Source organism: Hemitrygon akajei, chromosome 11, assembly GCF_048418815.1.
Source record: "Hemitrygon akajei chromosome 11, sHemAka1.3, whole genome shotgun sequence".
NCBI classification, from domain to species: domain Eukaryota; kingdom Metazoa; phylum Chordata; class Chondrichthyes; order Myliobatiformes; family Dasyatidae; genus Hemitrygon; species Hemitrygon akajei.
In genome coordinates, this window is record NC_133134.1 from 135,830,004 (window position 1) to 135,844,626 (window position 14,623).

The 14,623-nt window shown below is 39.8% G+C and overlaps 1 protein-coding gene across 1 annotated transcript in view; it reads left to right on the forward strand.

Annotated features, from left to right (window-relative positions):
• Window positions 1–14,623, forward strand: part of jph2 (junctophilin 2) — a 140,592-nt gene that overhangs the window by 108,756 nt on the left and 17,213 nt on the right. Inside the window, exon 3 of the mRNA XM_073061743.1 lies at window positions 4,292–4,410. Within this exon, the coding sequence (XP_072917844.1) occupies window positions 4,292–4,410 (119 nt within the window). The remainder of the gene's footprint in view (window positions 1–4,291; window positions 4,411–14,623) is intronic.

A 14,623-nucleotide genomic window follows, 5' to 3' on the forward strand; every position in this document is an offset into this window, starting at 1 on the left:
CCTCGCGTCGAGTGTTTCTGCCGAGAGCCCTCGCGTCGAGTGTTTCTGCCGAGAGCCCTCGCGTCGAGTGTTTCTGCCGAGAGCCCTCGCGTGAGATTTTCACTACGGTGGACAGTGCTGCAATGGTTGCAGAACAATATTTCTATTTTATTTCGGCTGTGTATTTATCATATATTCCTGCTTTTACTATATTGTTCTACTGTATTTTACTGTTATTTTAGGTTTTATGTGTTATTCGGCATGAGTTGGTAGGTTATTTTTTGGGTCTGCGAACGCTCACAAATTTTTCCCATTTAAATAAATAGTAATTGTTTCTTCACTTTACAACATTTTGGCTTACAAACCGTATCATAAGAATGCTCTACCTTCGGATAGTGGTGCAAACCTGTAGGATAGAAGTTTTCCTGTATCTGGTCATGTTGTGTGAAAATGTTGGTGAAGTAATTTTAATCATCAGCCCAAGTAGTGTATCAATAAAATTGAAATTCTTATATGAACTGTAAATCATTATAATTGCTTTTAAATGATCTGCAGTTCTAATTTGTGTAAATATATGTACAAAGACGGTCTCAATGTAGATTAAAGTTGTAGTATAACGACTACTTCTATTCTTTTGCGATCTATAGCCTGGAATACTGATTTATTACTTTGATGTATTCAGTGTAAATTAAATAATACTGAGCCAGATGGCCCTTGTCTTTAGCTAGTGAGTGATATTATGGGAAACCGCAGGCTGTATGCTATTTGCTGTGACTTCATTTATTCCTTTCAGAGACACAACGTGAAATAGGCCCTTCTGGCTCTTTGAGCTGCTCCACCAGCAACCCCTGACAACTCTGATTTAACCCTAACCTACCTGCAGGACCTTTGACAATGAGCAATTAACCCAGCTGGTTCATCTTTGGACTGTGTAAGGCAACCAGAGAACCTGGAGAAAACCCATTTATTCCATGGGGCGGATGTACATACAGAGGACACCAAAGTTGAACTCCGAACTCCAACTCCCCAAACTGTAACAATGTTGCACTAATCGCTATGCTACCGTGGTGCTCCATTAAAATACTGCAAATGTAGGTGTTAAATGTAGTAACAATTCCCATAACTAAGTCCCTCTTCCAACACCAGCTGTACAACTGTGTCATTGACCTCTTGTGCAAATGCACCTCAAGAAAACCCATGCATTCCATGGGGAATGCCCTGACAGAATGGCGCTGGAATTGAACTCTGAACTCCAGAAAATCCTGAGCTGTAAGAGACCATTAAACAGTGTTTTCTGACTGAAAACAAACCTGTGCTGCAGCAGTGAAAGCACCGAATCCTAACACTTAGACTACCAGGGAAAACACTTCTGCCTGTGTATGGTCAAACATGATAGTCAGAATAGCTGGAAGTTGAATGGTGGCCCTCCTCCACTGTGTAACTTGCCATTTGAGTTCCATACCGAGGGATGGGCTGGAGAGACTTTACTTGCAGCCCATCTGCTTTTCTCTAGGGCTGGCTGGCATAAGAACCAGAAATCAATCCATTTAAAAAGGGGTTAAACTTAAACAAGGCTTGCCTGGATAGCTAGTTTATTTAATTTTAATGTTTTAATTATTTACTGGTATATTGAAGTCTTTAATTAACATTAGTTAAATACTTCTGTTGAACAGTGTTTGATTGCATTGCTATTAGTAATCTAAAAACAAATACAAAATTCATTAATAATGGTGTACAATCAAAGATGTTAAGGTCTTCTGGGGAAGCACTTTTGTATTTAATGCTTGAAGCCTTCTTGTGCCTTGCATTGGTCTCCCAGGTATTGGGGCTGTATCTGCTCTGTGTATCCTGAAATATTTAGTGCAGGCAGGTACTTATATCAAGCTGAGATTTTGGTCAACAAATTATCTGACCCTTTATTTAAATATCATGGTATTTTTGTAGGCCAGCCAGTGTACGTGAAGGGAGCAGAACAGTTAACATACTGTATCTGGTTGGTGATGTTTTAGCAGACCTGACAAAGTTAGTCAGTCTTTGAAGTACATGGTGAGCAGGGAGAGAGGAGGTGAAAAGAGATCTAAAATAGGTAGGAAAACACATGAAGTGTTAAATAGGAGTGATCGTGGTCATAATGGCAAAGGTAAAGAAGCAAGAGACTGGTTTGATTACGTTTCTGAGAGGCAAGGTTTTAACCAGAAATTACCAAAGGAGTATTACTGTGAATGCTGAAAACATTAATTATTCCCCATTTCTCTATTCCCAAAGATGCTACCTGACATAGAATATAGAACAGTACAGCACAGGACAGGCCCTTCAGCCCACAATTTTTGTGCCGAACCAGCTAAAAAGTAAATCAAAAACCCCAAAAACAAATCCCTCTTCATACACAAAGTCCATATCCCTCCATCTTCCTCATATTCATGTGCCTAGCTAAACGTCTCTTAAAAGCTTCTAATATATTTTGCCTCTACTACCATACCAGGCGGTGTATTCCAGCCATTCACTACTCTCTGAGTAGAAAAACCTTGCCCCCATATCCCAGTTGAACCTAACCCCCCCACCTTTAATGCATGCCCTCTAGTATTAGACACTTCTCCCTGGGGGAAAAAGTTATTCACTGTCTACTCTATGCCTCTCATAACCTTAAACCTCTATCAAATCCCCCCTCAGTCTCTGCTGCTCTAAAGAAAGCAAACTAAATTTGTCCAGTCTTGCATGATAGCACACGCCCTCTAAACCAGGCAGCATCCTGGTAAACCTCTTCTGCACCCTCTCCAAAGCCTCAACATCCTTCCTATAGTGGGGTGACCAGAACTGTATGCAATACTCCAGATCTGGCCTAATTAGAGTTTTATAAAGTTGCAATATAACCTCTTGACTTTTGCACTCAGTGACTGTACTAATAAAAACAAACATTCCATGAGCTTTCTTAACCATTTTATTGACTTGTGTAGTCACTTTCATGGATTGATGAACTTAGATCCCAAGATCTCTCTGTTCAGCAACACTGTGAAGGGTCTTGACCTTAACAGTGTACTGTATCCTTGCATTTGCCCTACCAAGGTGCAACACCTCACATTTATCTGGGTTAAACTCCATCTGCCAGCTCTCTACTCATATCTCCAAGTGATCTATATCGTGCTGTATTCTTTGTCTGCCTTCCATGCTATCCACAAACTTGCCAAACTTACTAAGACCTAGAAAGTATCTATGACATTTTCTATTTAATTTCAGATTTCAGGATCGATATTATCTTAATTTTGTATGTTTCATTTTACTAAATATCCACTACATTGATTCTTTATAAATACCTTCAAGATGCCTTGTTAACTACTTCTTTCTGATGTATGAACTCTGAAATATGCCAGGCTTAGTCTGATGTTTTAAAATTTGGATTTGAGCTCAAACAGACAATGCAAATATAGTACTCTGGGCAGTGGGTTTGTGGTTCTAATGTCAGTCATCCCTGGTGCAGAGCTGAAGAGTGGCTGTGTGTAAAAGTACATCCAATATTAGTAGGCTCGTGGCAGCAACTTATTTCAAAAAAACTAACATTAAAACTATGTGAAAGAAAATATAGCAAACTTCTACCCATGAAAGAAGAGCAATTCAGGCTTTAATGACCTACAAGTTGTCATTTTATATCTGTTAAAAAATACTTTTCCTACTGTCTTGACATGGATAAATCTTCTGTTACTTCTCCACAGAAACCTACTGGAAGTTAGTTACTAAGGTTAATATCGACTTTGATGCCACACAACATTTTTATTAAGGAAACAGTTTTTCACAATAAGTTCCCTGTGCACTATATATTGTTTGTTTTCTCATATAGTTCCTCACATGGTTCCGCCTCAAATAGAGACGGAAAAATGACAGTTAAACTTTTTCCGGGAATACCTTTTGGGTGGCAAAGTAGTGTAACAGTTAGTATAATGTAGTTATAGTGCCAGCGGCCCGAGTTTAATTCTGCTGCTAGCTGTAAAGAGTTTGTACATTTTCTGTATGACAACATGGCTTTCCTCCTGGTGCTCTGTATTTCTCCTAAATTCTAAAGGTATACAGGATAGGAGGTTAATTGATCATGTGGGTGTAGTTGACGGCACAGGCTTGTGAGGAAAGCCCTTTTACCATGTTGTATCTCATAGGGAGAATAAAATAAGTGTTACTCACATGGAAGTCTATTGAAGTTTTGGAGAAATCAACATCTGCATCTTGGGACTAATATTGTATACTTTATAAGTGTCAGTGGATTTTGTATGCAGTTTGTGTTTTGAAGTCTTAATTTATAAGGACCTTTAACTCTTCCCTTCAGGTCTTCACATGCTAAAACAAAGGCTGAAGCAGCAGATCACGCTTCCCTTGCTGCAAACAATGAATCCAGTATTGCAAGGGCAATTGCCAGGGAGCTCTCTCCAACATTTTACCAACCAGGTACATTTTACTATTCATAATTATGTGAAATTTTCAGTTAAAAACTAGTACATTCTTTAATAAGGGGATAGTTAAATCAGCACATTGAGTAACTTTGCTGTAATTTGGAGGATCGAATGTCCTGTTCTCAGACCATGGAACTTAAATTCCTTTACAAAGATCATGCAATATTTGTATAAAAGTTGATCTAACAAAACACCTTCTCCCAGTGAAATATCAGTTACATTAAATTACAAGAGGAATTGTAGTTCTGTGTCAAATAAAATTTACAATTAAAAGGTCTGCTCAGAATAAACCTGTCTCTACAATATCTTAATGAATTTTTATGGAGTCATTCACTTAGAGTAAGTGTATGTGTGCATGGGGAGTGTGGTACTGGTGACAGGATCAGTGGAGGGAGAAGAACAGATGCATAGATTTTCTCTGGGACATCAGGAAGTATGAGTTTCCAGTCAAAAGTTATATGTTGTGATCTGCTGTTTTTTGCACAATAGCTTATCATGTATAAAGAGATAGTATTTTTAGTGTGAGAAGAAATCTGCTGAATGTATTTGACTCTGGGGATGGGGAAAGATAGAAAGTTGGCTAAAAGTGAGGGTCTGGTTTCATGCAGGTAAGTTTCTTGGATTTTGAAAATATGTTATCTACTAGCTTATAATCATCTCAACAGCATTTACTTCACTGATCAATAACTGGTTGTCTGAAATTCCTAAGGCTCTGGAATCATGGCCTGTTATAATATATAAATACAAATATTAATATGAAGGCACCATTGAGCACATCTACATGGATTACTGTCGCAGGAAAGCATCATCCATCATCAGGGTTCTCCCACCACCCAGGTCATGCTCCCTTCTCGCTGTTGTTCTCAGGAAAAAGGACCAGGAAACTCAGGACTCACACCACCAAGTTCAAGAACAGTTATTACCCCTCAACTATTAGGCTCTTGAACCAGTGGGGCAACTGCACTCAACTTCATGTGTCCCATCACTGAATTGTTCCCATAACCTATGGAACACACACAAAACACTGGAGGAACTCAGCTGGTCACACAGCGCCTATGGAAAAGAGTAAACAGGTGCTGCTGAAGGATCTTGGCTTGAAACGTTGACTGTACTCTTTTCAATAGATGCTACCTAGACTGAATTTTATATGTGTTGTTTGGATTTCCAGCATCAGCAGATTTTCTATAGGCTCACTTTCAAAGGCTCAAGGACAGTTTTTGATATTTATAGCTTGCTTGCTTATTTATTTATTTATTTATTTATTCATTCATTCATTCATTCATTCATTCAGTCAGTCATTTTTTTCTTCTTTGATATTTGTAGTTTGTTGTCTTTTGAACACTGGTTACTTGTCCATCCTGTTGGGTTTTGTCTTTCATTGATTCTATTATGGTTCTTGGATTTACTGAGTAAGTCTGCAAGAAAACAGATCTCAGGTTTGCATTTGGTGACAGAGATGTACTATGTTTATAAGTTTACTTTGAACTTTGAAGCCTTTTTCAGAAAAAGATTTCTATGACAAATCCTCATTGAAAAATGTTGCTTGCTCTCACAGTAATTCTTCTGCCCATACCCAACTCACCTTTATCTAGTAAAATCAAAAATTGATAGTTGTTTCATAATGTTTCAGCTTTTGACAATAGACATCTTTAGATATGGGTGTGGGTAGTCTGGCATACATCACATAAAAGCAAGGATGTAATGTTGAGGTTTTATAAGGCATTGATGAGATTGCAGTTCCATCAGCTGGGTGTGAGCAGTTGTGGGCCCCTTATCTAAAAAAGGATACGTTGGCATTGGAGAGGGTCCAGAAGAGTTCATGAGAATTATCCTGAGAATGAAAGGGTTAGCATATGAGGAGTGTTTGATGGATCTGGGCCTGTACTCACTGGAGTTTAGAAGAATGAGGAAATATCATTGAAATGTATCAAATATTGAAAAGTATCAACTTTTGAAAGGCCTAGAGTAGACATTGAGAGAATGCTTCCTATATTAGTGAGTCTAGGACCAGAGCGCACAGCCTTAGAATACAAAAATATCCCTTTAGAACATAATATTCCTTTAGCCAAAGGGTGGTGAAACTGTGGCATTCATTGGCACAGACAGCTGTGGAGGCCATGTCATTACGTATATTTAAAGTGAAGGCTGATAGGTTCTGATTAGTAAGGGCATCACAGAATATGGGGATAACGTACGAGAATAGGTTTGAGAGAAATAATAAATCAGCCATATTGGACTAGTGGAGCAAACTCTATGGGCCAATTGGCCTAATTCTGCTATTGTGTCTTAAGGTCTTATGTGGAGTCTAAAATCTGATATCCCTGGCTGCATAAACTTACTGCAACCACACAACTCAGGTTCAGCTGGAATACTTGCCGCCTTATTTTATAAAATTAAACCCTGTACTTTTATTTAACTTTTCCATTCAGATCTGCAACCATAAGAGCACTATCCATTGTTGAATACCCATTGAATTGTGCGAACACACAAGTATCACAAAATGATTAATATTAAAGAAGACCAATTGTCCTTTTAAGTGTGTACCAATTCATGTAAGAGCTTACCAGCTAGTACCAGAACACTGACTTTCCCATGCGTCTGCAGCTTCGTTCCTATGCAGTTCCCTTTTGAATCCTACAATTGGCTCTGCTGTACTATTACTCCTGGCAAAGTGTTCTAGATCATATCTATTTTGTTGCAAGACAAGGGTTAGTTACTGGCTTACTTGTTTCTGGTTGCTGCTATAATTTTAGAATGTTTCATCAGGATAATTCTGCAATGATTAAATACTTCCCTTACTGACGTCTTCTAACATTCATGAGGGAGGTCATCACTGGAATCATTTTGGTTTGAAGTCTCTTTGTCTGAGCTGGTGAATAGTTTAAACTCTGCTCTAAATCTGTACTCTTTCGAATAATGCCACTGGTTGCTGAGTTTTTTCAGCATGTTCTGTTTCTGCTCAGCCTGCATCAATTGAGAGCCATTCTGATGCAATAGAGAAATCATATTTATTTGCTGATTGATTCTGATATCTGCCAACCATGGAGACACACCACTGTGTACAGCTGAATGTGTCTCAGGATTTGCCATGATATACAGCAAGCTACTGGTTATAAGAGAAATAGACCTATTACCATAATCACCGCAGGTGAGATAAGGAAGGAAGCCTGTATCCTAGGCTTCTGTGCTGGCTGTATGTGAAGATTTGATTCAAGTAGCATACTTTATTAAATAAACAACAAACACAGATACAAATACTCCAAACCATTTCAATACATTGAAAGATGTGCAGCAATTAAAGTTGACAGTGAATGACAATCTCTAGCCAACTTGTTCCATTTTCAGTAAGTTAGCAGCTGTTGTAATGAGGTTAGATTGTTTAATCCAATTTGGATAATTCTCACATTGACTGCGTTATGTATTTATGACTGGCAAATGTGAATCCTGGGCACGCAGCCATTTGAAATGGAGCTGCCTTTGCACTCTGTGCCAGTTTTGGTTTCCATGTCAGTTGATGGGGAAACCTGACCAGACTAAAGATTTGTGATTAACATCTGTGCTTAGCCAGTAAAAACAATCACATATTCAAGAGAATCCTTCATACCACATGCTTCTGCCTGCCATTCATGATAAGAGTAATGCTGTTTCATTTCAAGACGTACAAAAAAGCTGGATGAACTCAGCAGGTCGGGCAGCATCAGTTGAAAGAAGCAGTCAACATTTCAGGTCGAGACCCTTCGTCAGGACTAAAGAAGGTGGGGGGAGGGTGGAAAACCAGTCAGAGGAAAGATCAAGGGGTGGGGGAGGGGAAGCAGGGAGGGGAGAGGCAGGAGAGGTGAAGAAGGAATCTAAGGGGAAAGCACTATGGGTAGTAGAAGAAGGCAGAGTCATGAGAGGTGGTAGGCAGCTAGAAGAGGAGACAGAGTGAAAGTGGGATGGGGGAAGGGAGAGGGAGGGAATTACCGGAAGTTGGAGAATTCGATGTTCATACCAAGGGGCTGGAGACTACCCAGACGGAATATGAGATGTTGCTCCTCCAACTGAAGTTTGGCCTCATCATGGCAGTAGAGGAGGCCATGTATGGACATATCCGAATGGGAATGTGAAGGAGAGTTGAAGTGAGTGGCAACCGGGAGATCCTGTCTGTTGTGGTTGATGGAGTGTAGGTGCTCGACGAAGCGATCCCCTAATCTGCGTCAGGTCTCACCGATGTAGGGGAGGCCACACCGGGAGCACCAGATGCAATAGATGACCCCAACAGACTCACCAGTGAAGTATCTGCAGTGTACTTTGTGTATGCTGTTTCATTTGGTTCTAATGCATCAGTATTCTTGTATGGTTGAATGACAATTAAACTTGAACTTGATAAAACATGTGATTATATAAATCTTGTTACTCTAATTTTGTTTGTTAAAATGGAAGAGTATTTTACTGTGTTTACATGTTGAAGCAGTACACTGAGAGATGCAATTATGTATGATTTTGTGCAATAGAACTGGCCTTGTCTTCACATGAGTGCTGAGGATCAGGTGGAAAACACCTCCCTCTGATGACAGTGGAGTACTTTGACCGGAGGCAGCTTGGGTCTCGACTCTTTAAAGGTCCTAGTGAAAAGGCATGCAATTCTCTAGTGCAGTAAAGTTGTTGCTTGCCGTTGGGAACTGTGTGTCATTCTGAAGGCCATGAGGATGCTCTATGTACAGCTACCACTGTGGGATCCAAAAGCAGAGAGGTCCTAGCTGGGTACAGATGTACATTGGAACTGACCACCTTCCACAGTGGGGTACATGAACCACGGTAGAGTCCTAGTGCTTCTGCTTGTCCCAGAAGAAATTTGCAAGTTTCTTTCAAACATTGGCAGCAAAAGTAGAGTCTGGGACCATAATGAACATAGCATAGCATGGAGGTCACCAATTGGTTGATAAGTAGTAGTTGGCTTCTTCATGAAAGCTCTCTGAGCAGCCCTTATCAGTGTGGTGCAGTGCAATGTTAAAGTTACCTCAGAACAACTAGCTGGCACTACTCATTGGGAGTCAACAGTCAGCTTGACAAACACAAACAATAGAAATCCTGAAAAACATTAACTAAAAATTAAACCAGGTAACTAAATACAATTTTGGATACTTAAATCAATTTATATCAAATATAAAGCTCTGCTTGCCTTTTTCCAGGCAGCTGATTTCTTCCATTAACTTTCATTGGCATCACACTAATACACCAGATTTAAATCAGTGCAGGTTCTGTGGATTGCTGTCAGCCAGAAACTCGAGAATTCTGAAAGTTCACAATGTCTCACTGGATACCAGGAGGATGCACTCATGCAGCACAACAGCAGTAAAAAGTGCCAACACCAGTCTAAACCCACATTACTGCTGAATTTCAAAAATCTAGTTCAGTCCCAACAATCGTCTACTCGAAGACCTCAGCAGTTTGAGCAGCATTGGTGGGAAGAAAGAAGTTGTTCTCATTCTCCCCTTATTTATTTATCTGAATCCAGCTATAGTAGCACTTCAGGTTCTTGTATATTTCCCTCCAGTACTTCTCTATCATTTTCCCCTCCCACGTTGCTCCATCCATTATTGTTTTTTCTTTATCCTCTCCCTCTCCCTCTCCCCTCTCTCCTCTATCTATCAATCACCTGTCGCAATCATCCAACTCCACCCCTGCAAAGACAAAGGAGATGGTTATCGACTTTAGGAGAACTTGCACCACTCGCAGTCCCTTTTACATCGGCTGCACATCAGTGGAAATTGCAAGCAGTTTCGAACTCCTGACTGAACACATCACACACAACCTCTCATAATCCCAGACCACATCCAACACAGTCAAGAAAACTCACCAGTGCCTCTAGTTTTATGAGGAGGCTGAAGAGAGCTGGACTTTACACATCCAAATTCACGTCATAAAGAAGGCAAAAATGGAACACAAAGGTAAGTTAGCCAGTAATATCAAAGAGAATACCAAAAGTTTTTTCAGATATATGAAGAGTAAAAGAGAGGGAATAGTAGCTATCGGACCACCGGAAAATGATGCTGGAGAGGTAGTAATGTGCGACAAGGAAATGGCAGATGAACTGATGAAGTATTATTGCATCAGCCTTCCCTGTGGAAGACACTAGCAGTATGTCAGAAGTGTGAGAGTGTCAGAGGACAGAAATAAGTGAAGTTGCCATTACTAGTGAGAAGGTGCTGGGAAACTGAAATGTTTGAAGTTAGATAAATCACCTGGACCAGATGGTCTACAGCCCAGGATTTTGAAATGGGTGGCTGAATAGATGGTGAAAGCATTAGTAATAACCTTTCAAGAATCAAAAGATTCTGTCATAGTTCCAGAAGAGGACTGGAATATTGCAAATGGCACTTCACTCTTCAAGAAGGGCAGAGGAAAGGAAATTATAGTTCAAGAAGTCTGACCTCTGGTTAGGAAGATCTTGGAGTCACGATAGATAGATAACTTTATTGATCGCAAAGGAAATTACAGTATCACTGTGGTATTACATGTGCATAGATATACAAATATTAGAAGAGAAGAAATAAGAATAATAAATAAGTTACCTTACTTTTGCTTAATTCATACACTGGGGTGCTCTGTTCAGTTACCTGATGAAGTAACTGTAGCCTTTGACTTGGAACTTTTGTACATCTTATTTTGCACTTGGCCAAAGATTACAAGATTTACAACCTCACACTAATAAGATGGCAGTGCATGAATTACCAAAATATTATACAGTAATGGTACACATTCACACCATCCAGATAAGAAGCGATGGTAGTATTGCGCAGTATTACACGGGATGTCTGTGATAGCAGGGTGTGATAAACAGAACTAAACGGAGGTTAAACAGAGGTTAAAATAATCTAATGGGGGGGGGGGGTCATCACTTCCCTGACAATAGGTTGACTTATAAAGCCTAATGACTGAGGGTAAGAATGATCTCACTTAGAGCTCTTTGGAGCAGCACAGCTGTTTTAGTTTATCACTGAAACCTCTTCTCTGTTCAGCCAAAGTGGCATGCAGAGTGTGTGAGACATTGTCCAGAATTGCCGGGATTTTCTGAAGGGTTCTTTGTTCTACCACAACCTCCAGTATGTCCATTTTGACTCCTATAACAGAGACAGCATTTCTAATCAGATTATTGAGTCTGTTGGCATTATCCACGTTGATGCCATTGCCCCAGCACACCATCGCATAGAAGATTGTACTGGTGACAACAGACTGGTAGAATATTTGAAGAAGAGGTCTGCATACTACAATGGATCTCAGTCTCCTCAGGAAGTAGATGTGACTCTAGCCCTTCTTGTACACGGTCTTTGTGTTGGTGTTCCACTCAAGCCTGTTGTCCAGTTGCACCCCCAGGCACTTGTAGGACCTTACCACATTGACGTCCTCACCATCAATAGTAATCAATATCATCCTTAACAAGAGTTAATTTTAAGGATGATGTTTCAGAGTACTTGGAGGCACATGATAAAATAGGCCAAAGTCAGCATAGTTTCCTTAAGGGAAAATCTTGTCTGACAAATCTATTGGAATTCTTGAAGAAGTAACAAGCGGGGTAGACAAAGGAGAATCCAATGCTATGTACTTGGATTTTTAGAAGGCCTTTGACAAAGTGCACACATGAGGCTGCTAAACAAGATCAGAGCTCATGGTATTACAAGAAAAATACTAGCATGGATAGAGCAATTTGTCTGATTAGCAGGAGGCAAAGTGTGGGAATAAAGGGAGCCTTTTCTGGTTAGCTGTTGGTGACTAGTAGTGTTCCAAAGGAGTCTGTGTTGGGACCGCTTCTTTTAATGTTATATGTCAATGATTTGGATGATGAAATTGATGGCTCTGTGGCCAAGTTTATGGACAATATACAAATAGGAGAAGGGGCAAATAGTGTTAAGGAAGCAGAGAGGCAACAGAAGGATTTAGACAGATTAGGAGAGTGGGCAAAGAAGTGGCAGACGGAATACAGTGTTGGGAAGTGTAGCATCATGCAGTTTGGAAGAAGAAATAAAAGCATAGACTATTTTCTAAATGGATAGAATGTTCAAAAATGTGAGGTGCAGAGGGACTTGGGAATCCTCATGCAGGATTCATTAAAGGTTAATTTGCAGGTTGTGTTGGTGGTGAGGAAAGCAAATACGATGTTAGCATTCATTTTGATAGGACCAAAATATAAAAGTAAGGATGTCATGTTGAAACTTTATAAAGCACCATTGAGGCCTCACTTGGAACATTATGAGCAGTGTTTGGTCCTTTATTAAAGGGTATTTGACATTGGAGAGGGTTCAAAGGATGTTTGCAAAAATTATTTCAGGATTGAAAGGCTTGTCATATGAGGAGTGTTTGGTGGCTCTCAGCCTGTACTCACTGGAATTCAGAAGAATGAGGGTGGGTATCTCATTGAAACTTATTGGATGTTGAAAGGCCTTGATAGAGTGGATGTGGAGAGGATCTTTCCTATGGTGCAGGTGTGTAGGACTCAAGGGCACAGCCTCAGAATAGAGGGACCACCTTTCAGTACAGGGATGAGGAGGGATTTCTTTAGCCAGAGAGTGACGAATCTGTGGAATTCATTACCACAGGTGACTGACATCAAGTCATTGGATATACTTAAGGCAGAGGTTGATAGGTTCTTGATTAGTCAGGGCATGAAGAAGGCAAGAGATTGGAGCTTAGAGGGAAATAGATCAGCCATGATGAAATGGTAGAGCAGACTCGATGGGCCAAATGGCCTAATTCTGCTCCTATATCTTGTGGTCTTATGGTCATTCTACAAATGTGCGGTGGAGAGCATTCTAACAAGCTGCATCACTGTTTGGTAGAGAAACTGCACTGCTGCATACAGAAAGGCTCTACAACGGACAGTCAAAACTGCCGAACGCATCACTGGCACCAGCCTCCCTGCCATCAAGGACATATATACAGAAAATGCTGAAAAAAGGCCAGTAGCATCATGAATGATCCCACACATCCTGCTCAGTGAGTGCATGTCCCGCTCCCTTCAGGGAGAAGGCTATGTACCATCCACACCGGGACCACCAAACTCAAAAACAGTTACGTTTCCCAAGCAGTAAAGCTGATCAACATCTCCATCTGTTAACTCTACCAATACTCTATTACTTTATTACTTCCCTTCAGTCACCTTATGTACAGCCTAATGTCACTTACGGACATACATTTAATCTATGTACATGAACTACTTTAAGTATTTATATTTATTGTGTCTTTATTATAATAATTATTGTGTTCTTTATTTTTGTTGGTTTTTTGTGATGCTTCAGATCTGGAGTAACAATTATTTTGTACAGGAAACACTTGTGTACAGGAAATGACATTAAACAATTGTGAATCTGGAATCTTCTTGGCAGCTTGAATCAGTCTGGCCACTCTCACTTGAACTCTCTCATTAACAAGGCCTTTTTACCTACAGAAATGTCACTCACTGGAATTTCTGTTTTGTTTTTCACACTATTCTCTATAAACTCTAGAGACTGTTGTGCCTGAAAATCCCAAGAGATCAGCAATTTCTGAGATACTCAAACCACCCTGTTTGGCACCGACAATCATTCCACAATCTGTCACTTAGATCATATTTCTTCCCATTTCTGATGTTTGTCTGAAAAACAACTGAATCTCCTGACCATGGCTGCATGCTTTTTATGCATTGAGCCAACCACATAATTGGCTGATTAGGTATCTGCATTAATGAGCAGGTCTACATAATGAAGTGGCCAGTGACTGTATCTGTGAACTTTTGTGTTGGTATTTGTGTTCTTCTCTTTGTTTTCTAGACTGTATCTGTGAACTTTTGTGTTGGTATTTGTGTTCTTCTCTTTGTTTTCTAGCTACCTATAATGAGATGAATCACAAGGTTATATAGTGTATACATACTTTGATAATAAATGTACTTTGAACTTTGTAAGAAGGGTTGATTTTACTGAGAAGTATTTAATGTTTTTCATAGCAACAACATACTTCACCCTTGATGAATTCAGAGTTTTCAAGTTTGGGTGATAAATAAAAGCTGGCATGCTGGCCATATTGCAAAAATTAATAATGTGTGTAATTTTCTATATGTGCACATGTGACTATCTTGTACTTAAAATCTGTAGACGCTACCAGCAAAATTTGGTCTAAGGAAGATAATAGTTCTATTATGAGCTAGTAGTGGTTGAAAGTCAAGTGATGTAGCTCATTGTCAAGGATAGAGTCAT